The following is a 22,857-nucleotide window of genomic DNA, read 5'->3' as shown; positions in this document are numbered from 1 at the left end:
AGATCCTGCAAAGCGTAGAGGACATGAGTAGGTCCGAAGCACCATTTTGCATAGCTGAGAGAAGTTTGGAGGAATATGGATTTCATTTACTAAATACTAATGGGCGTCCTTTTTCCTCCCTGCTCAACCATGTCTGGAGGACATCTCATTCCACCCACCGTCTTCTCACCCTCTGGAAACATACCTGCCGAAAGACCTCGAGTGACACGGCTCCCAATGTATCTCAAGATGGCCAACGCGAAGGGCACGAGGGTTTGGGATGTCCAAGGATGTCCACTTCTTTTTTTAAAAAAATTCAAATGTCAAGGCAGCAGCCCCCTTGCAGGTTGAACAAACAGGTTGGAGACGACGGATGGATGGATGGATGGATGGACACAGTCAAGATGAAACATACCAAAATGTCAGACAGCCTACCGACTGTTGTTGCCATGACATCGAACAGTCAACATCAGTCTGATAAGCTATCCGACAGAAAGGTACACGCCAAGGAGGTGTCACAATGCTGGACAGGAAGGCAGGTGGGGGGGGGGAAGAGAGGGGCACACAAGTGGGGGAAGATGGGAGACGTACCACTTGCTTGACCAAAACAGAGGACAATCTGGCAGAAACCCAACTGGTCACGCATGATCACGCGAAAGGCAACATAAAATAGAATTGGGCGAGACCAAGCATCCGCTAAAATCAACTGACTTTTTGATTAGCCAAAGCTAAGAACACCTTTGGAAAGAAAAATGGAATTTCTACCAGGCACTACTGTCAGGTCCAATTCTGTCCCGCCAAACTTCTGAAGATGTTCTTCAGCTATTAAGAAGTTCTTCAGATGTTCTTCTACACGTTGGGACAGAGCAGGTGACTTGTCTTAAAGACCGGACGGGAAAGTTACGACGCCGACAAAAAGGAGACGTCGCCCCATGTCACCGGGCCAGGAAGGAGAAGCTTTCTCCGTGCATCAGATGCCCAAACAGGCACCAGCCATCTATGAGCTACAAGCTACGACCTCCAATCCATGCTGTGGAAATGAGGACCATCTTCTTTCCAGGAAGATAGGAATTGTCCTCCCTTGAATCTGCCTATTGGTGGTGCTTTAGATGCAGGTCAACCTTCCAAAGTGTTCTGAGATGTAAGAGCTCAAAATGAAGCAAAGGAACTGTTTTATAGAATATAGAACAACAGAATTGGAAGGGACCTTGAAGGTCTTCTAGTCCAACTCCCTGCTTAGGCAGGAAACCCTACATCACTTCAGACAACATCTTCTTAAAAATATCCAACATCTTCTTAAAAGACTTCCAGTGTTGGAGCATTCACAACTTCTGGAGGCAACTTCTGTTCCACTGATTAATTGTTCTCACTGTCAGGAAATTTCTCCTCAGTTCTAGGTTGCTTCTCTCCTTGATTAATTTCCTTTCATTGCTTCTTGTCCTGCCCTCGGGAACTTTGGAGACTCCCTCTTCCTTGTGACAGCCCCTGAGATATCGGAAGACTGCTACCCTAGTCCTTCTTTTCATTAAACTAGACATGCTCAGTTCCTGCAACCGTTCTTCATATCTTTTAGCTTCCAGTCCCCTAATCATCTTGGTTGCTCTTCTCTGAGTCTCAACCTCCTTTTTACATCGTGGCGACCAAAACTGGATGCAGTATAACCACAGTCTTTCCTCCCCCCCCACTTTTAAACAAAAAGAAGCACCGTGAAGAGGCATCTTTGAATGTTGTTTATTTCCAGTTCACCTTCCCTGCAACCTTACAAACCAACTTCCTGTTGCATTTCCTAAACAGTCGCTCTGGAAACAGTGCGAGAGTTTAACCATTTTGATAAGATCCGAAGGCAAAGGATACTCCAGGTTATCGGGGCTTCCCGGGTCAGTTAAATAAATAAAGATAACTGAATAGTGTCAAAAAATAATAACCCCACCCTGATCTGAGCAAAGAGTTTTTGGGAAAAGCCAAGCATTCGTCCACAACGGGGGTGGGGTGTTGAAAGATTGGGGAAAGGAACTAAAAAGAAAAAAAAAATGGGGAGGGGAGGATTTAACCGGCACATACACACACACACACAAAGGGGAAGAACTGGGGATAGTTTTAAAATTAAAAGAACCCAAACAGGGAAGTCTGGAATGATTCTGAGAGGGTGTTGATTTAATGCCCTTCGAAACAGGCCCAAGGAAAAGGAAAAAAAAACAACGAAGAAGTGGTTTCCCCACCCTTCCAGTGAACACGACATGGGGGAATTTCCAGATGTTGTGTCAGAAGGGCCCCGCCCGCTGCTGGTAAATCTTAAGATCAGTCAGGTTAAGAGGAAGGTGGTTTGCACCCCATCGGGGAAGAGGCTGAACTTTTAAACGTCATGGATGGACAGGCGCCCTAAACGTTCTGGAAGGCCGGGAAACTTTTCTTTAAAAATGAGGGGGGGGAAGGGGGGAGGTGGAAAAAACTCCACCCCAAACCCTAGCTCCAGCTATGTAGTGAATTTAGGAAGGGGGGGGGGAGAAAGCACATATGTTAAAACAAATTAATTTACATTGAAACAAGGGTGCATCTGTTACCTTTAACGTGGAGACGGTGGCCCACGGGAACCGTGACGAATGGCAGAGTTACTTAAACCAGAGAGTCCACCCTTACCCGCCCCCCCCACCCCGCTCCCCTTCATAACCCCGTCCCTCCCTTTTGCAAATGATGATGATGATGATTAAATGCAAGGCTGGTTATTCCAGTGGAAGTTGGAGGATCCATCCCTCCCTTTGCTGATCCAGCTCACTGAGCTTTCCTCTCGGAGTTTGTGCGTTGCTGGAGACGCTTGTCGTAACTTTGGGCCATGGAGTTAATAATGGACAAGACAAAATAGCACACCATAATTATAACCAATTTCTCAAACGTCCAGGAGAGCCAGTTTTCACCCTGCAGAAAAAGAGGACAAGAGGAAGGAAGAGAGAGAGAGAGAGGGAGGGAGGGAAGGAGAGAGAGAGAGAAAGAAAAGAATATTAGGGTCATGCGTGCTATAAAAATATGAGTCGTCCTTGACTTATGACCACAATGGAGCCCCAAACTTCTGTCGCTATGCGAGATGGTTATGGACTAAATTTTGCCCCATTTTATGAACTGTCTTGCCACGGCTATTAAGTGAATCACTGCAGTGGTGAAATAAGTGGCACGGCTGTTAAGTGAATTTGGCTTCCCCGCCAACTTTCTTGCCACGGCTGTTAAGTGAGTCGCTGCAGTGGTGAAACAAGTGGCACGGTCGTTAAGCGAATCCGGCTCCCCCATTTGACTTTGCTTGTCAGAAGGTCGCCCAAGGGGATCGCGTGACCCGGGGACACTGCAACCGTCATAAATATGAGTCAGTTGCCCAGCGTCTGAATTTTGCACACGCGGGGTGTGTGCATCAGCGGGCGTAAGGGTGAGAAATAGTCCTAAGTCACTCCTTTCAGTGCCGTGACAGCTTTGAATGGCCACTAAATGAGCTGTTATAAATCAAGGACCATCTGAGATGTAGGCTGACGGGAGGTAGACGGCTTCTACCGCTTCCTAACCTAAGTTTGTTGGGCAAGCAAAGCGAGGTTGCTAAGCCCTTTGGGACGGCTGAGTCCATGATTCCTCCCGGAGCCACGGAGAAGGTCCCGGGTTCAATGGAAACTCCCGTTTCCAGGCCTGGTCGGGTGGAAGAACTTTTTAGCAACAACAGGCAACGCGGGAGGCAGCTGACCGGTGACCGATTCTATTACTGGAAAGAATGAAGTGGCCCTTCGTGGGAAGATGAGTAATATGCGGGTCAGCATCCTTCCAGGAAGTTGCTTTGGCCTACTCCGTTTCTCAAGAATAACGTGGGAGTTATCAGAAAGCGTCTCTCACACCCAAGGCTGAATAATTTGTCCCGACAGTTTAAGCTGGCAGCTGACAGGCTTTTAAGCGGAGAAAGAGTCTGTAAACCTGCTTCTAGAATTGATCAATGAGAAAGTCTGCATAAGAAGGACTACATGATAGCAGTCTTTCAATATCTCAGGGGTTGCCACAAAGAAGAGGGAGTCAAACTATTCTCCAAAGCACCTGAAGGCAGGACAAGAAGCAATGGGTGGAAACTAATCCAGGAGAGAAGCAACTTAGAACTGAGGAGGAATTTCCTGAAAGTCAGAACAATTAATCAGTGGAACAGAAGTTGCCTCCAGAAGCTGTGAATGCTCCAACACTGGGAAGTTTTTAAGATGATGTTGGATAACCCTTTGTCTGAAGTGGTGTAGGGTTTCCTGTTTGAGCTGGGGTTGGATTAGAAGACCTCCAAGGTCCCTTCCAACTCTTTTATTCTATATTCTACCCATTTTATAAAGTCTCCACAGAATTCTCATTATCCAAAACCTTGAACAGGAAATCCCAGTTAAAGATTTTTCTCTGCATCTAAGAAAATTAACTCCCTCCCAACTCTGTTATGCTATTCCGGCTGAAAACTGACATCGTTTTCTTACTCGCTCTTGGGTGAAAGTACCCGTCTGCGGACAGCCTGCCGTTGCGCTCCCTCCCCTCGGGCATCAACTTAATAAAATTGGACTCCAATTAAAAAGTTAGCATCAGTCGTCCAAAAGGGGGAATAATAATGGGACAGATTTGGGAGGAAGTCTTTATCAACTCCGAGCTTTTTCCTTCGAGACGCGGGAGGGCAGCGGTGAGCAGCGAACTGAAAAGTAAGAATGAAAACCCCACTTTTCTATAGTTCTCTTAAGACTGGCTCACTTTTCCTCTTAAAAGGCCCAACTTTCGGAGATGAATTAAGGTGGGACGGGCCAGGAAGGAAGACATATGGAAAGACTCTGCAACAAAAAAAGAATCTTTCCGAGATTGAAAATATGGATATTTTATCTAGAGGTGTCTCAATTTTTATTTACTGCCTAGTCACGATATTCTCAAGGTTCTTATTATTCTCAATTTCGTAACCTGCCTTAACTCCGATTCAGGGAGTTTTGCTATTTTCCTTAATGCTAGCAAAAAAAGGGGGGGATGGGAGAAAAGTGGCACCCAAAAGACATTTAAGGAAAGGAGAAAAGATGAGATTTCTTACCTGGGGGGTATTGTTGGCTCTGCTGTGCAGCTTGATCCTCTGAGCTTCCAAGTGTTCTTGAAAAGGCTTTTGTAGTGATGCCCCGATGCTGGGCACGGAGCTATGGGTGAGTTAGGGAAGGGGGGGGCAATTTGCGAGCGAGGCCAGGCATTTGGGGAAGGGGGAGACGGGGGAAGAGAAGGGGGAGGAGGGAAAAAGAGAGAGCACAAGAAACATGATTGGCGGGGAAACTTACCCAATGAAAGCTAAAAAACCAGAAAAGAGCACGGGGGGGCTCCTCCGGCGGGTGTAAAAAAAAATAAAAAAATTAAGGGGGCTAAAGTTAAACCAGCCAAGAAAAGAAAAGAAAGTCAAAAAGATGGGAGGAAAAAAAAATGACTTTGGCAAGTTCAGCTAAAAAAAACCCAGCCGGGCTCAAGAAGCAAAAGCTTGAAGCTGTAGACTGGAGCTTCCTGATGTGGGGCAGCCCCCTGGGTCAGGCTGGTGCTGGTTGGCATGGGGTGACTTCAGGAAAGTCCCCCACCGTTTATCACCCAGGGTTCCTGAATGAACTGGTTTGAACCGATCAGCAAGGAAATGACTTGGCTGGTGTCAGTCGCCCCGTTTAAAAAAGGAACTGCCCGCCTCCCTCGGGTGACCTGTTCAAAAGAGGCGGGCCCGGCCCGAACCAAGTCCTTATTAGGACAACTCCTGCGTCATCCTTCCCCAGCGCCCCCACCCCCACCTCCGACACCCCCAGGGCCTTATCCCGAAAAGAATGCATTCCCCAGCTGCAAGAAAGGTACCCTCCCATCAAAAGTCAGGCAATGGGAAAAAAAAAAAGAAGAGGAGGAGGAGGAAGAAAGCGAGAAAAAAAAATGAGAAAGGAAAAGAGAGAAAGAGAAAGAATAAGAGAAAGAGAAAGAAAAAGAGGCAGAGAGAGAAAGTGAGAAAAAAAGAGAAAGGAAAAAGAAAGAAAGAAAGAGCCAGAGATAGAAAGAAAGGGAGAAAGAGAAAAAGAGAGAAAGAAAGGAAGAATAAAAAGAGAGAAAGAAAGACACAGAGAGATAGAAAGAAAGGAAGGAAGGAAGAATAAAAGAGCGAATAAGCAAGAGACAGTGATAGAGAGGAAGAATAAAAGAAAAAGAGAAAGAGACAGAGATGGAGAAATGAAGGAAGAATAAAAGAAAGAGAGAGAAAGAAAGGGAAAGAGAGAAAGAGACATAGAAAGAGAAAGAAAAGGGAAGGAAGGAAGGAAGAAAGAAAGGTGATTGATTAACAAAGAATCTTGGCTTCTGAATTGTGCTGCAGTGTTCCTGGAAGGCTAATGCTGCAGCGAAACTGGGTGCTATGACCACATTTCCTTAAGATAGAAAGAAATGCTGGTTTGGCACAAATGAGAGGGGTGGGCTTGGGGGAGAAGTCAGGCTGAGAGCTGCCTTCTTTCTGGCACTAAGGAAAAGCTTGGATCCAAACTGGAAGCCCCCCACCCCCACCCCCAAAAGTGATCCCTGACACCCTCTGGAAGGATTGTGTGTGGGGTAGAGGCTGGGGAGTGTTTTTCTCTACTAGCGTATTCAGCTGCCTGCCACACCCAAGCCAGGATCAGGCCAAAGCAGGTTTCATTCTGGGTCTGTTCCCCCCTCCCGTAAAGCAAAGAAGGGGGTCTCTCCAGCAGCATGGACAATGTGCCCTTTAAGGTGCTGGAGAAAAATGGGTGTGCGCGTCAGGGATAGAGGAAGCCACCAATGATGGTCTTTTGTGGACTGGCTGGGGATGAAGAAAGGGAAAAAGTGAGAAAAGAGAGAGAGAGAAAGAAAGAAAGAGAAAGAACATAAGAGAAAGAAAGAGAAATGGGGAGAAAAAGAAAGAATGTAAGAGATAGAAAGGAAGAAAGAAGGAGAAAAAGAAAGAGAGATGAGAGATAAAGACAGAAACAAAGGAAATAAGGAAGGAAGGAAGGAAGGAAAGAAACAAAGGAAGGAAGAAAAAAAGAAAGAAAAAGAGGCAAACAAAGGAAGGAAAAAAGGAAGGAAAGAAGGAAGGAAAGAAAGAAAGAATGTCATCCAACACATTTGGAAGAGGCAATAACACCAGTAAAACCCAAAATTGGAATCTCGGAAATCTGATTCCTTGCTTAGACACAACAATTGTACTCTGGAAGGCATGGCTGACTCCAACCCGATCTCCTGAATCTCACAGGGGTCCCCGACTGGATCCCTTTCCCCCAAACAAAGCTTTATTCTTTTTTTTTTGGGGGGGGGGGGGAAATTGCCAGAAGCCTAAAAGGGGGATTTTGGGGGCAGGGAAACAATTTCCAACCACTCGTCTTCTCACAAGTGGACAAAGAATAAAAAAAAAACGTTCTCAATAAAATTAGATTATGGCTTCCTTTGTGATTCGCTCTGGACACTAAGATCTGCAGCATATCAATTCAATAAATAAATATATTCACAACGTTCTCTTGTCCAATGCACGTCGAGGTCTGAACAGCGCATGTGCATGCAATCACAAAATCAACAGAAAAACAAAGCCTCAACAAGCCTGAACAACATTGCAATTATTTCTTCTACAAGTAGTCCTCAATTTACAACAGTTCATTTAGAGACTGTTCAAAGTTACAACGGCACTGAGAAAAGTGACTTTTGAACTGTTTTTCACACGGCTGTTACAATGTCCCTGTGTCGCCCGATCCCCTTTTGTGACCTTCTGACAAGCAAAGTCAACGCCGGATTCACTTAACGTCCGTGTTACTAACATAACAATTGCAGTGATTCACTTAACAACATTGGCAAGAAAAATGGACAGAATTCACTTAACAAATATCTCGCTTTAACAGCAGAAATTTTGGATTGAACTGTGCTTGTAAGTTAAGGACTACTGTTTTTTTTTTTTAATAAACAAGGTTATGCTTTCTTTGAGATTTAGATTTGGGGATGGGGAAGAAATTGGTTTTGTTCTTTTCAATATATATGATATCCTCACTCTTTTAACAAGGTACGCAGGTTAAAAAGGACCTCTGTGGCTTCCATAAATTCAGTTCTTTTACAGTTTTAAGACCACGAGCGTGTCCTAACATGGTATGTATCTCCAATTTATCCTGGAAATCTCCAATTTATCCTGGAAATCTCCAATTTATCCTGGAAATCTCCAATTTATCCTGGAAATCTCCAATTTATCCTGGAAACACTTCCTCAATCCTTGAAAATCCCTATCCCTGGAAAAATAAAATGTGATAATGTAGCATACAGTTTATTTTTTAAAAGTGATCCTCAGTGAAAAAATTAGAGACCCGTCCCCAAATATTTTACAGCAAGGTTTTCTCCAACACAACCATTTCAAACATGGTGGGTTTCACATAATTTTACCACCACTTCGCCGCGCACTGAAACTGTGAGCGTGTGAGTGCAGTCCTCCATGAATGCACTTTGCTTGCGGGCATAGCTTGCACGTTAAATAGGATGGCATAGCGCCGGGGCGGGTAGGTGGACCCACCCGCAGGTCTCCACTAATTGTTTGCCCAAACCGGTGCGAACCGGCTGGATAATCTTATTAAGAAAATCTCTCACCTTACAGACATCCTTCCTTCCCTAAAAATTAAGAACTCATCATCCTTCTGGTATGAGTCTTCCCCATGCTTTGCCTGGCAAACTGAGTCACCTTTTACCGACCAATCTGCATTTCAGTAAAGATGACACAGAAGCCGGACCAGAGAAAACTCTTCAAAACTTTCAAAGAGAGTCAGCAGATCTTAGATAAGAAATGCCCAGACTATGAGTATTAAATGAGTAGCTGAATACTATTCATCTCTGTAAAGGCTTAAACCCACTTGCTTATTATTGAAATTTAACTGCAGAATAAAGTCCAACCAACATTCAAGATCGGGGTAAGGCTTGTTTCTTATGCATCAACCATTCACTTTTTTAAAATTTATTTTTTCTCTTTTATAACTCTCTTTCCGGTAATCAAACATGCCATAAAATAATCTTCTTTGAAATCAGCCGAACGGTACAGGTTTTTAATAGGTTATGCTGTAGACCTTGGAGGAAGTTTATGTATTTATACAACACTGCTAACTACTGAAAGTTTGCTATTTTTAACACCCAGAGGGGAAAAATAAAAGCAGCTTTAAATAATGTTAAAATCGTTGTCATTTTCTCTTTTCTTCTCAATTGCGTGGTTTTGATCTCCGGCCTCTGGCGCTAATTGTGGATGATTAATTAAGGGGAAAAGCTTTAGATACCTGCTTCTCAGATCTGGAATGATGTTTCAGAACAAGAAAACATGTATGATAGATAAATGTGTTTCTCTTATGCAGTGAAAGGAAAATTAAAAAAAAAACCCACACATTTCTGATCTTGAAAATGAAAGTTTTACAAAGGCAGAAAACGGAATTTATTAATGCTGGGTTCCCTTGAAAGGATAGCTACCGAAGAGGAAAAATAATATTTTAAAAGGACTGTGCATTAATTTAATTTATATAGTGCTACAGCTGGGAAAGACAATATTTTTTGTAGATCATAGGAGATTGTCTAAAAGTAGCAGTCCTTCAGTCATGATTCTCTATTAATTAACCATTTTTAAACAAATGCTTAATTAATTTTAATTAACCATTTTTAACCACCAAGAACTGAACATCAACTTGTGCTGATGTGTGTTCTTATTTAAAAAGGAAGTTCCAGTTTTCTAGTGGCTTTTCAAAATTAGATATATAAAAACATGGGTGGGGGGGACCAATTTTTGGAATGTAGTTTTAACCAAACGGCAATATGGTTTTTGACTTCATTTCTGAAGCGATCAGCCACCTACCCGGGGCAAATGATTCTCAACTTTTGCTAATTTTCCCTTTTAAGATGCTTTTCTAGAAATGAGGATTCAGGGGATGTGAATTACAAATCCTTTGTAATCTGATTTTACAGATACACGGTCAAAAAAAAGCTACTTGAGAATTCTTTTCTGCATCTTATTGAAATTATTCGTTTTTGCAATCTTATATCTTGGCTTTTGGTCCTTGGGGCATTTTTGTTAAAAACCTTAGAAGTGCTAGTAAGTCCCCCCCCCTTTTTTTTTTCTGAACTTATACACTTCCTTTAATTATGCAGAGCCCAGTTAAAGAATTAAATGCATATCTATCGTTTAGACATAGCTGAAGAGGCAAAAATTATGTGATTTCTTAACAGTCTTCCAAATTTCTTTCCAATTTCAAAAGAAAGCAATTAAGAAGTATGAAATATAAATAAGAGAAGAAAATTGGCATTGGTGGCATAAATATTCCCACAGATATTTTTGATTAAAATATTTGTACATAGAAAATAAAGTTCAGGTATTAGGATATCTCTTTGCTGTTGAGGATAAGCAGTTCAGGGGAATTGAAGGAAACAATACCTGTACTCAACTGAACAATAAGTTTTATTTATTCAAGGACTTATTCTTAGACAAAGCAAAAGCATAGATAAAATTGTGTCCTCAAATCTGCAGTTCTAAGAAAAAGCACGACTGTGATTCAACAGTTCAGGGGAAATTTTTTTACACTTTCAGCTCTCTATAATATTCTTAATAGCAAGAAATGGGATTTAATTCTATAGAAGGGAGGTATAATTATACCAAATCACAATCCTTAGCACCCGTATTGCAGATACAACACTGGATTTTATTTTCTGATCCTTTCTTGATGTATAACTTAGGGGCTATAAATGCAACCCCAGGTTTCAGATGCACAAGTCACTAAAATCAAAACAGCCCACTTAAATCCTTTGGATTGTAATTTTTTAGAAATGTAATAATTTTAAAACATTCTTTGACGATGACTCTAATTGTATGGACGGGCATATAAATAAAAGTGCGTTTGTCCCCCCCCTTTTTTGTACTTCTAGAACATTTGTGCTTTAAGGACTAGTAAAATTCTAGTTTAAAAATGAACACGGGGCAAAGGAACGTTCTTTTAAAATTGTACTTTTGAACTCTTAAGAGTTCAAATGGCGATTAAATCGACGCTCCAATTAAAAACCGGTTTTCAAAAACGCAAATCATAATAAAAAAATGACTTCGACACTCTCCTAAATGCTTTGTTTTCCATCACAAAGCTTCGTCACTGGGATGAACGCAGAATGTTGCCACATACTTTTTCACTCTGCATTTTTTGACTCTCCACACCTCGTTCTAACTTTGCACGCAAAAAAGGCTTTTAAGAATCTACAGTTGAAAAGTTGCGAGGGACACTTTCTAACCTTTGGAAAGAAACGCCCGTTTCACTTTCACCAAGGACACAACCCTTTCAAAAGGAAAACTGTGCTCAAGCCAACAGCCAACCTGTTCTATACTGACTGTTGTATGTACACATTTCACTACAGAAAGCAAATGTTATAAATCATTATCGTGTCAGTTAAAAAGGTAAAGCCGGAGAGCCAGCGCTGTCAGAAGGCGTCTCCGTGGTCATGTGGCCGGCATGACTCAGTGCTGAGGGCGCACAGAAAGCTGTTACCTTCCCACCAAAGGTGGTTCCTACTTTTCTACTTGCATTTTTTATGTGCTTTCGAACTGCTAGGCTGGCAGAAGCTGGGACAAGTAACGGGAGTGCACTCCATTATCGGCGCTAGGGATTCAAACCGCCGAACTGCCAACCTTTCTGATTGACAAGCTCAGTGTCTTAGCTGCTGAGCCACCGTGTCCATATCGATTAGTTGCTGTTATTCATTCAAGCTCAAGGCTCTGCATTTCCTATCCAACTTTTTTCTCAAAAATAAAAATAAATCCTGCTTATATATATATATATAATTCAAGGTGGAAAACATACTCCTTTCTCGTCTTATTTTTCCCACGACAACATACCAGCGAGGTAGCTACGGAGAAAAAAACCAATTTCATGGTGTGGCCCCTGTTTGAATTGTTATTCATCTCCGCGAACAAGAATACAACCTTCCTTTTTACTCCACCTTCCACCAACAAGCCATTGTCTTCCATGTATTCTTTGCTTGGATGGTTATTTAAAAGGTTATTAAACATTGGGACACAAAGGCATGCTAAATGATGTTTGCACTACGTCCACTGCCTTTCGGTGATCCCAGCGCCAGTTGTCTCAGGAGCCCTCAAATTTTCACGCCACCAAAAAAAAAACACCAGGTAAGAACCTCCACAGAACTCAAATTAAAAAAAAATTCCATAATTCCACGTGAGGTTTGGTCTAGGACAGCGATGGCTAACCTTTTTGCGATGTCGCGTGCCAAAAGCGCCTGCCTGCACCCATAATGCAATGCGCAGGCCGCCCTGTGCATGCATGCACCAACTCCCCCCGCAAATGCGCATGCGACATCCCCCCCCAATGGCCCATTTTGCGCCTAGTAGGACTCCCTGCAGCCTCCTGGGACCGAAAATGGGCTGCTGGGGGGGGCACCCCACCCCGCACTCCCCCCATTCCCTCTGCAAGCCTGTGCGACCCCCTGCCGCCTCTGCGCATGCCTGCGTGTCTCCCGCGTGCACCCCGAAAATCAGCTGGCGGGAGGCCCGCGTGCATATGTGGTAAAACTGACCTGGGATAGACAGCTTGCCTGCCTGCAAAGAGGGCTCTGTGTGCCACTTGTAGGATGCGTGCCTTGGGTTCGCCATCCCGAATCTAAGTTTGTGCCAATGTGTGATTTGCAGTGTTTGGGCTAAGACTCCCAACCCTGAATGCTTCTCTATTAAGCATCTGGATTGGTTTTGAGGATAACACCACACAGGGTTAACGATCGGCCGATCTCCTTGTCTTAGTCAGAGGTGAACTCCAAGTTGTTTAACAGCACAGCTTTAAAACCCCCGAGAACAGTTAAGCCTATTTGCAAGCGGGCGGCTCTCTGCCCTCTCGGGAACGCACCCTGATCGGCTGACAAATTCTCGTCTTATTCTGCTTCCCTTGCAATGCATGATGTGCTGGGAGGCTTGATCAACTCGCTCAAGCAGGAGGTCTGGGGTGCAGTCATGAAGTCTAGCTTAATCTACAGATTCGAGGTGCCAAATTTAAAAGAGGGTATTACTAGTCCTCATGAGGATGCCAAACATAAGGACAGAGTGGGGATGCCCTATCCAGGTATTTCTTCTCTCAGGTCACGTCACTTTTCCTTCCTCTTTTAGCATCTCTTTCCATTCACATGTTACCTACCTATCTACCATTAATCTAATCTATTTATTTTTCTAATCTATCTATCATGTACCAATCTCTCTCTCCATCCATACATTCTCTTCTCTCTCTCTCTCTCTTTCTCATTCCCCACTATCCCGTCAGAGCTGAAGAAGCTTCTTGGATAGGAAGTGAAACATCTTCAAAATGAAAAAAAAGAAAGTCCAGTTGCCTCCTGAAAAAACACCTTTGGAATATCTATCTATCATCTTTCTATCTATCTATCTATCTATCTATCTATCTATCTATCTATCTATCTATCTATCTATCTATCTATCTATCTATCTATCTATCATCTATCTATCTATCTATCTATCTATCTATCTATCTATCTATCATCTATCTATCTATCTATCATCTATCTATCTATCTATCTATCTATCTATCTATCTATCTATCTATCTATCTATCATCTATCCATCTATCCATCCATCCATCCATCCATCGGTGGGTTGCTGCCAGTTCAGCCGAACCGGTAGTAGTGGTGGCGGGAAGCTCTGCTCACCCGCCCAGATGCTTCTGCGCATGCGCAGAAGCGGAGAGCGTGCCCGAACCATTATAAAAAAATTAGCAACCTACCTCTATGTCTGTCTGTCTGTCTATCTTCCTTCCTTTTGAACATCTCCCCGCCCCCCCAGCCTTTCTTTTTAAACTTCCTCCACCTTTCCGCTGTTCCATCTCCCCATTTCAAGTCAGGGCTGAGGAGCCCCCCTTACCTATAAATATGGAAGCATTTAAAGAAAAACATTGAAGGAATACATTATCTCCATATTCTGGACAGAAGAAATAAGAGGCACAGATATAGTCCTCAGACTTACAGTAGTAATTAAGCCCACACTTTTGGTTGTAAGTTCTGAAGGTCACAAGCAGATCCCCATGTGGCCGCCCCTGATTTTACAAACTTATTTTTTTTTTTGCAGTCGCCATTAAGTGAATGCTGGAGTTGTTAAGCGCATCCACGGTTTGCTATGGGGCATTTTTATCCCCCCTCAGGAACCGGAAGAGAGACTGAATGCATTTAGCTCTCTTTCCAAAGAATTTTAAATGTGCCTATAAGGATCCCTGGCAAGAGCTGAGCCATAGAGGCACCAGAAGGCCGATGTTGTGACCCAGCGTGACTGATTTGAAACAGCCCCTATCTTATTGCAATTTGGGGGTGGGGGTTTCCCCACCTATAGGGAGTTTTTTGTCAAGGCAAAAAGAAATGAAAGTATTGCGATAGAGAAAGCAGGCAAATGTGATCACACAGAAATTTCTCCTCAGGGAGTTAATTGGTGTAGGCCTAGAAACCAGGAGACAGTGAATTCTAGTACTTCCGAAGGCCGTGATGGCGAACCTGTGGCACGCGTGCTACAGGTGGCACACGGAGCCATTTGTTAGGGCACGCCAGGCGTTGCCATGTCAGCTCCAGCGCGCATACGGCTGCTGGCCAGCTGACTTACGCCTTCTTTTTCGGGTCTATGGGCAACCCGGAAGCTCGGGAATGGTGACTTGTGGTTTGCCCGTAGGACTGTTTTTTGCCAGAGGGTCTCTGGCGGGGGGAGGCTGTTTTCACCCCCACCTGGCTCCTAGAAATCCTCTGGCGCCCGGGGAAGGAAAAAAATGCACGCCAAAAAAGGGGGGGAAGGCGCTGGTTGTGCACGCACGTGTGTGGGGGTGTTGCATTATGGGTATGGGCAAGCCCACACACGCCCCCCCCGTGCTCCCCCCACTTTTGGCACGTGCTCCAAAAAGGGTAAGGCATCACTGGCCTAAGGCATGAAAGCCAGCTGGATGATTTTGGGCCAATCACTAGGAGACGGTGAATTCTAGTCCCATCTAAGGGCATGAAATCCTGCTGGGTGACTTTGGGGCGACACTCTCTTGGTCCAAATTTACCTCACAGGGTGGTTGCTCTGTGGAAAATAGGAGTAGTGGGGAATATCTGGTATGTTTCTTTCCTTGTGTTATTTATGAAGTAATAAAGATGGGATAAAAATTAGGAAGGAAGGGAGGGAGGGAGGGAGGGAGGGAGGGAGGGGACAGGAAAAAGGGAAAGGAAGGAAAGAAAGGAGGAAAGGAGAATTGAAAGGCAGGCAAGGAAGGAAGGAAAAAAGGAAGAAGACAGGAAAGAAAGGAAGGAAAGAAAGGGAAGGAATGGGCCAGGAAAGAAAGGGAAAAAGGGAAGGAGGGAGAAAGGAATTTTAAAAAGTAAAGGAAGAAGGAAAAAAGGAGGAAGACAGGAAAGAAAGGAAGGAAAGAAAGGAAAGAAAAGAGAAGGGTGGGAGAGAAAGAGAAAAAGGAATTAAAGGGAAGGAAGGAGACAGGAAGGAACTGGAAGAAATGAGACAGGAAAGGAAAGAGAGGGAAGGAAGGAAAGGAGGGAGAATTGAAAGGCAGGCAAGGAAGGAAGGAAAAAAGGAAGGGGACAGGAAAGAAAGGGAAGGAGAGAGAAAGGAATTAAAAAAGGGAGGGAAGGAAGAAGGGAGAGAGGAAAGAAAAGGAAGAAAAGAAAGAAAGGGAAGGGTGGGAGGGAGAAAGGAATTATAGGAAGGGAAAAAGAAAAAGAATAAAAGAAAGGAAGGACTGGGTCTAATCATTTCCCCCCCCAAAAAAAATACTCCAAAAGTGCACACAAAAAATGATTTTCTGACTTATTCTCAAGCGAAGGGGCCATCATGTCTTGCATTGAGCATCCTGGAAGCAGACCAAGAATTGCTGTTGGGTCGGAAGTGCCCATCGGACCCAACAAGACGACTCAGTTGTGCGTTCGCCTTTGCTAGCCAACTCCGCCCATCCTTTTTTTTCGCCCACAGTTTTCAGCTTGACTCTGGCAAGCCATTGAGCCGGTTGCACGTTGCCCACCCTCAGGGCTAGGGGGTTTTCTGGGGTTTTTTTGGGGGGGGATGTGGGGGTGTAGGAGCACATGAGAGCTGACCTCACAACCCTGAAGCTGTGTTCTTTGATAACTACATGAGTCAAGTCTCCACTCATCCACCTCCCCGGAGATTCAGACAAGCACTTCATTGAAACAGGTTGCCTCGAAGGAAGAAACGTAGCGGAGGAGAATTGCCGCCGAGCCCTCGGCTCAGAGGATGTTATGCAAAGTTTACAATCGGGCTTTCCAAAAAGGCATGTCTTTATGGGTGATTTCAGGCTGAGTCACAGCTTTCACCCTCTCTCAATGCACCCGTACGATCCTAGAGCCTCGGCCTCGAGTTTAGACCAGAAGAAAACGCACAGAAGAGGAGAACGGGCACGGTTGTCTAAAAATATAAAATAAAATAAAGATATTGGGGTCTCCTGGAGGCAATCCGGTCGGCCTTTGCAGCTCAGGTATGGGGGGGGGAGCCCTATTTTAGAAGAGGGTGGTGTGGGGAATAGCAGAGAGATCATTCTTGCAAAGAGACCGTCCTTGGACTTCCTAACATTTTGGTGGTTGACAAATCAAACAATCGTTTCACCAAACTAGACTCTTACAAGGAATGAATCTATCAATCTATCAATCTATCAATCCCTCTCTCATCTCTCTCTCTCTTATACATCATCCATCCATCCATGTATCTATCCCTCCCTCTCTCATTCATCCATCCCTCTTTCACCTCTCTCTTATATATCCATCCATCCATTCCCTCTCTCTCAACTCTCTCTGATACATCCATCAATACAATCATCCAACCATCCAATCATCCACCCCTCTCTCATCTCTCTCTTATATATCTATCCATCTCATCTATCCCTCCATCCAATCATCCCTCCATCCCTCTCATCTCTCTCTTACACATCCATCCAATCATCCATCCCTCTCTCATCTCTCTCTTATACATCCAATCATCCATCCATCCGTCCATCCAATCATCCATCTCTCTCTTATACAATCATCCATCCAATCATCCATCCCTCTCTCATCTCTCTCTTATACATATCCATCCATCCATCCATCCAATCATCCATCCGTCCAATCATCCATCCATCCCTCTCATCTCTCTCTTATACATCCATCAAATCATCTATCCAATCATCCATCCACCCCTCTACCTCTGTCTCTCTCAGTACCAAAATCAATAAACCTCCACCCCCCTGGTGACAACGATAAGACCAACAATTTGATGGGATTCTTATCACCCTGGGGTCAGGGCCTTTGTCAGGGCCTTGACAAAAAGTTCAAAATGGAGACCCACCTTATCTCTGCAGGGATGATGTTCCACAGGGAGGGAGCCACCACAGAAAAGGCTCTTCTTCTTGGTCCCAGTAAATGTACTCCCTTAGGAAAGAGGACCCGTAACATCCCTGTGTCTCCACTCGGGTGGGTGGGTAGATGTACTGGGAAAAGACAGGTCTTCAAATAACTTGGTACCAAGCCATGTCATGTATGGAATGGCATGTAAGAATGACAATGGACATGAATGGGCTCTGGGATAATCTCAATTTAAACAAGACTGAACACAACTAGAAGACCAGAACATTGCTAGGCCTGAGGGACACTCAGGGGTCAGCAAACTGTGGCTCTGGAGCCGCATGTGGCTCTTTCATCTCTCTGCTGCAGCTCCCTGTCACCGGTTGGCTCCACAATTTGGCTTTTGGTTAGGACAGGAAGAGGAAAAAGAACGCCATGCTAGGAGGAGACTCTATGGTAGGGGAACCAGACTTCTGGTCGGCTTCAGAATTGAATGGGGGGGGGCTTCCGGTTAGGACCTTTGTGGCTCTTTCGGTGTTTAGGGTTGCCAACCCCTGGCCTAAGAAAAAGACTTCTCAAGGAAGCAGGGAAAAGCAGAAATACTTAACTCAATGATTCTCACCTGTAGGAACTTTAAGATGGGTGGACTTCAATTCCCAGAATTCTCCAGCCAGCAGCACTGGCTGGAGAATTCTGGGAGTTGAAGTCCATCCACCTTAACATCCCCAAGGTTGAGAAACACTGAATTAAAAGCATCACTGTTCTTCCTCAAACATCCTCCTCTTGCTTTCTCCTTATCACCCACATATCCGGTGACACACCCTTCCACCTGGCTCAGCCCAACCTTGAAACTGTGCCTTCCCCCACCCCCTGTTTTTTTCACACACCCTCCAGGCTGTCACGCGGGCAGCAATAACGGCCGGTGTGTTTCTTGGAATGAGCTGTCGCTTCCTGTAGTGATAAAAAAAAAAAACACACCACAATTCTCCCACTATTGAAGAAAAATCACCCTTTCTCAACTTGCAATCAATTACAGGTGAGAACAACAACAACAAAAATAACATCTACAAGGTGATTCGGAACAAATCCAGAATCAGCTGGAATAGGTTTTTGGTGGGACCCAAATTCTGAATAATGCAGAAAAAACAACTACAAAACCCAAGAGGCTGATTTTCCGAATCAAAGAAAAAGCGCTTTCCGTTCTCGCTTTTCAAAATAGAAGGAATTAACATTTTTGGCGCTTCCTGTATTTGCCCATCTCATTCCCAGCCAAGGTTGGTCCTTGACGATAGCAGTTTTTCAATATTTGAGGGGCTGCCACAAAGAAGGGGGAGTCAAGCTATTTTCCAAAGCTCCTGAAGGCAGGACAAGAAGCAACAGATGGAAACTAATCAAGGAGAGAAGCAACCTAGAAACAAGGAAAAAATTTCCTGACAGTTACCCTTTTCCCCTGAAAATAAGCCCTCCCCGGATAATAAGCTCAATCGGGCTTTTGAGTGCATGCGCTAAAATAAACCCTCCCTGAAAATATTGCGACACAGCAGCAGCCGCCATGAGGTGACCACGCTCGCCTCCTCCTGCGCCTCAAAAATAATAAGACCTCCCTGAAACAAGGCCAAGCACTTATTTTGGGGGTCAAAAGAAATATATCTTATTTTTGGGGAAAGACGGTAGAAAAATTAATCAGTGGAACAACTTGCCTCCAGAAGTTGTGGGTGCTCCATCACTGGAGGTTTTTAAGAAGAGATTTGGACAACCATTTGTCTAAAAAGGTTTCTGCCTTGAGCAGGGGTTGGACTAGAAGACCTCCAAGGTCCCTTCCAACTCTGTTATTCTGTTAGTTACCTCTCACTTGAGATAAACCATTCCAAAAACACAAAGGTTTTTGTCACAAAAATAAAAATAATTTATTGCAAAAAAAAAAAAAAAAAATTGGCTGGTCTGCACTGATGATGTTACCTAGTTTGGTAATGAAACGTCTGGAAGGAAACCACCAAGCTCAGAGAGCACCAAGGCCCCCACAATAAAATTTGCCGGTCTCTTTTAACTTGGTTATAAAGAAGGTTTTTGCTTTCCTGCTTCCCAGTGCCCACATGTGCTTGGTAGTTGACAATTCAAAAGTTGGTTCAAATCCTTGTGGGTGAAATTTCTCTCTTTGACCTCATCCCCCAAAGTCCCTCATTATTATGCAGTTGTGGTCTGCTTAAAAAAACAGTTCATTAGAGCGTCTTTCACATTTATGTTTCTTCTCTATCTCTCTTTTCTTTTTAAAAAAAATCAAACTTTCTCTTTCCACTTGCTGAATTACCTTTCCAGGCACAAGACTCAAAAACATATAATTCCACTGGTCTCTGATTTACTCTGTGGGAAGAGATGGTTGACTGACTAAGAGAGGAAAAGGCTTGGGAACCACACTGTCAAATATTTTAAAGGATATTTTTTTGTTATACTAGCTGAGTGAGTAAGTAAGACAAATCCAGTTAACGCTCTACCGTTTTAAATCTTCTATCTATGAACTAAAATGTTAATCAATACTCAACTAGAGGGGATAACATTTGTGCAATGTGTTTTTTATGTACCTTTTTAATGCTTTTGATTGTTTTGTGTTTTTGGGATTTTGAGGGGGAGGGGGAAAGTTTTGTATTTTAACCTTGCCTTGGAAAAAAAAATAAAAAAATGTCAAAGAAAGAAGTATTTGTTGATTATATCTTGACTTTAAAAACAAACCACCGCACCATTCTGTATAATTGAAAGCCAAGATGATATAATCAAGGCATTCTTGATTATATCAGCTTAGCTTTTTGAAAAATTGAATAAAAAAATCATGCCATTCAAGTAAAATTTTGTGAAGTTAAAGTTAAGTTTGTAAAAGTTTTGATTTAATCAAGGTTTGGGGTGGAGGAGGGGGCAGCTGAAGTGTATTCAAATCTGCAATGTGGTGATGTTTAATTTTCAATGGTGCTGAAAACGCTCAAATTTGTATTTCAAAAGAAAACAGTGGCAGGGGAGCGCAGCAAAGTACATTTTTATGTCTGGCCAAGGAAATAAAATACATGGAGGGATTTGTATGTTTGCGTTTGCAAATGCAGCTTGCCTAATCCTAACATCTGGAAAGGCAATGAAAGCGAAAATCCCAAATCTGGAAAAACCATTTTCCCCGAAAGCCCGCAGGGTACATATAGGATCTCTTCCTTGCAGTCTGGGAACCGTAAATCAATTCTAAACGTAGACAAAAAGAATGTCTCTAATCTCAGCTTCCTCTCCGGCATTCGGGCATACTTCTGGAGAAGCGAGTGCTGTCATAAGCGTACACCGAAAAAAATTTGGGATTTTCTTTCCATTATAGAAGAAACTCTAAGGTCCAGGCTGCAGCATTTCCAGGTAAGAAAATGGTAGACAGATCCATGGGTAGATGGCACATAACTTCACCCGCAAGAGCTGTGGTTCACACCTCAGCTTCTCCAGGTGAGGCTGGAGAAGTCCGCGTTCTGGAACCAGACAAAAGTCTACTTTGGCATAATACAACCTCAAAATGACTGTTTCTTCTTTTAGCTGGATACCTTCAGCTGCTTCCCAAGACATCTTAACCAAAATTTGACACAGGAGCAAGATCTTGCTGCCTGTGTGAAAATCAGTAACATCTAGATATGTTTTTGGGTCTTCCCACATGAAGAAGTTGGACCATAAGGAAGGCTGAGTTCCAAAGAATGGAGGCCTTTGAACTCTGGTGCTGGAGAAGACTCCTGCGAGTCCCTTGGACTGCAAGGCCATCCAACCGTTCAGTCCTAGAGGAGATCAACCCTGACTGTTCTTTAGAAGACCAGATCCTGAAGATGAAATTCAAATATTTTGGCCACCTAATGAGAAGGAAGGACTCCCTGGAAAAGAGCCTCATGCTGGGAAAGATGGAGGGCGAAAGAAGAAGGGGACGGCAGAGAGGGAGGTGGCTGGATGGAGTCACTGAAGCAGTTGGCATGAGCTTAAATGGGCTTCAGAGGATGGTAGAGGACAGGAAGACCTGGAGGAATGTTGTTCATGGGGTTGTGATTTGTTGGACACAACTTTGCAACTAACAACAAAAAACATGAAGCAAGGAAGAGCCCAGGAGACAGAAGGTCTACCAGAACTGAGAAGGATGGAAGACACCGTAATTCCCTATCTAATTTTATCTAATTCTCTGCTATGGATGGGAAAATCATCACTGAATGAGGGTTACGAAGCCCCTTTTTAAAAACCTGAGATCTAAGAATGGAGAATTCACAACTGTGGGTAGGTAAACTATTCCACTGTTGTGTAAATCTTTCACTAGGGATCCCCCCCCTTTTATTTCCTTTTATTTAAATTAAATCTACATTTCTTCATTTATTTAAGAAAATGTATACAGCCACCCAACCCACTCTCGATGACTCTGGATAGCTTGCAAATTTAGTTGCAAGTTACTACTAATCATTTCTGATTTTCTTGTTTCATGCAATGTCATGCAAAAGGAGTAATTTTTGTAGGTGTTCTAATTTAGCTGATGGATTGATTTTAAGATTATTTTTAAAATGAGGTTCAAAATTTGGTGTTAGGATAATGCTTTTATTAAGCCAGCTCAAGGTCTACAATAATGGATAAATTATCTTAAATTGAAGGAGGTGTTGTTAATTATTTCTAATAAACCATTTTGCTCAGGGTCAATACAACTTCCTAGGTTTTCTCTTCATGCTACAATTAAAAAACAAAATCTGGAAAAAATAAATGCTTTCTCCGTTGGGGTAACGCTAACAGCCTTGTTACAATTGACCCGAATTAATGAATAAATAGATTTGATTCTTCATTTTATTTTGTAAAATTTATTTGTAAAAATGAAAATAAGTTAATAGATGAAGGCGAATATATAAGTTCCAGGATAATGTTGCAGGATCCAACCTGCCCCTGGTTCCGGTGACTGACCCAGATTGGATCCTGCAAAAATAAGCTATTTGTAAAAACAATAAAGGTAGGATACAAGGAGACCAACAAACTGAATTAATATGTAAATTCCAGCCTTTGTACTTGGATCTCTTAAATTAAATTAAATTTAGATCCTTTCCAGGTGTGTGAGAAAATTTAAAATGCTGACTTCTTAATGCTCAACCAAGGTAAAAATTCCCCTCGCATTTATGTGCTAGTCATTCCCGACTCTAGCGGGCGGTGCTCATTTCCATTTCAAAACTGAAGAGCCAGCGCTGTCCGAAGATGTCTCCGTGGTCATGTGGCCGGCGTGACTCAACACCAAAAGAGCACTGAACGCTGTTCCCTTCCCACCAAAGGTGGTTCCTCTTTTTCTACTTGCATTTTTTACGTGCTTTCGAACTGCTAGGTTGGCAGAAGCTGGGACAAGGAACGGGAGCGCACTCCATTACCTGGCGCTAGGGATTTGAACCGCCGAACTGCCCATCTTTCTGATCGCTCGGCCTACCGTTCTTTAAATTAACCGAAATTAATGGCATTTGTACGGTAACACTTGGGTTTTGCTGAAAAATGTTTACGTTAAGCCACTTTGAT

The 22,857-nt window shown here is 43.3% G+C and overlaps 1 protein-coding gene across 1 annotated transcript in view; it reads right to left on the bottom strand.

The window, feature by feature from the left end:
• Positions 1-1,686: 1,686 nt before the first annotated feature.
• VMP1 (vacuole membrane protein 1) overlaps positions 1,687-22,857 on the bottom strand; it is a 142,649-nt gene continuing 121,478 nt past the window's right edge. The window contains exons 11-12 of the mRNA XM_032215869.1: positions 5,042-5,141; positions 1,687-2,892 (exon numbers count right to left, since the gene is read on the bottom strand). Coding sequence (XP_032071760.1) covers positions 2,749-2,892; positions 5,042-5,141 — 244 coding nt within the window. The 3' untranslated portion in view covers positions 1,687-2,748. The remainder of the gene's footprint in view (positions 2,893-5,041; positions 5,142-22,857) is intronic.

Source organism: Thamnophis elegans, chromosome 4 (genome assembly GCF_009769535.1).
Source record: "Thamnophis elegans isolate rThaEle1 chromosome 4, rThaEle1.pri, whole genome shotgun sequence".
Lineage (NCBI taxonomy): Eukaryota > Metazoa > Chordata > Lepidosauria > Squamata > Colubridae > Thamnophis > Thamnophis elegans.
The sequence above is the reverse complement of the archived record's forward strand: the minus strand, read 5'-3'. Positions and strand labels throughout refer to the sequence as shown.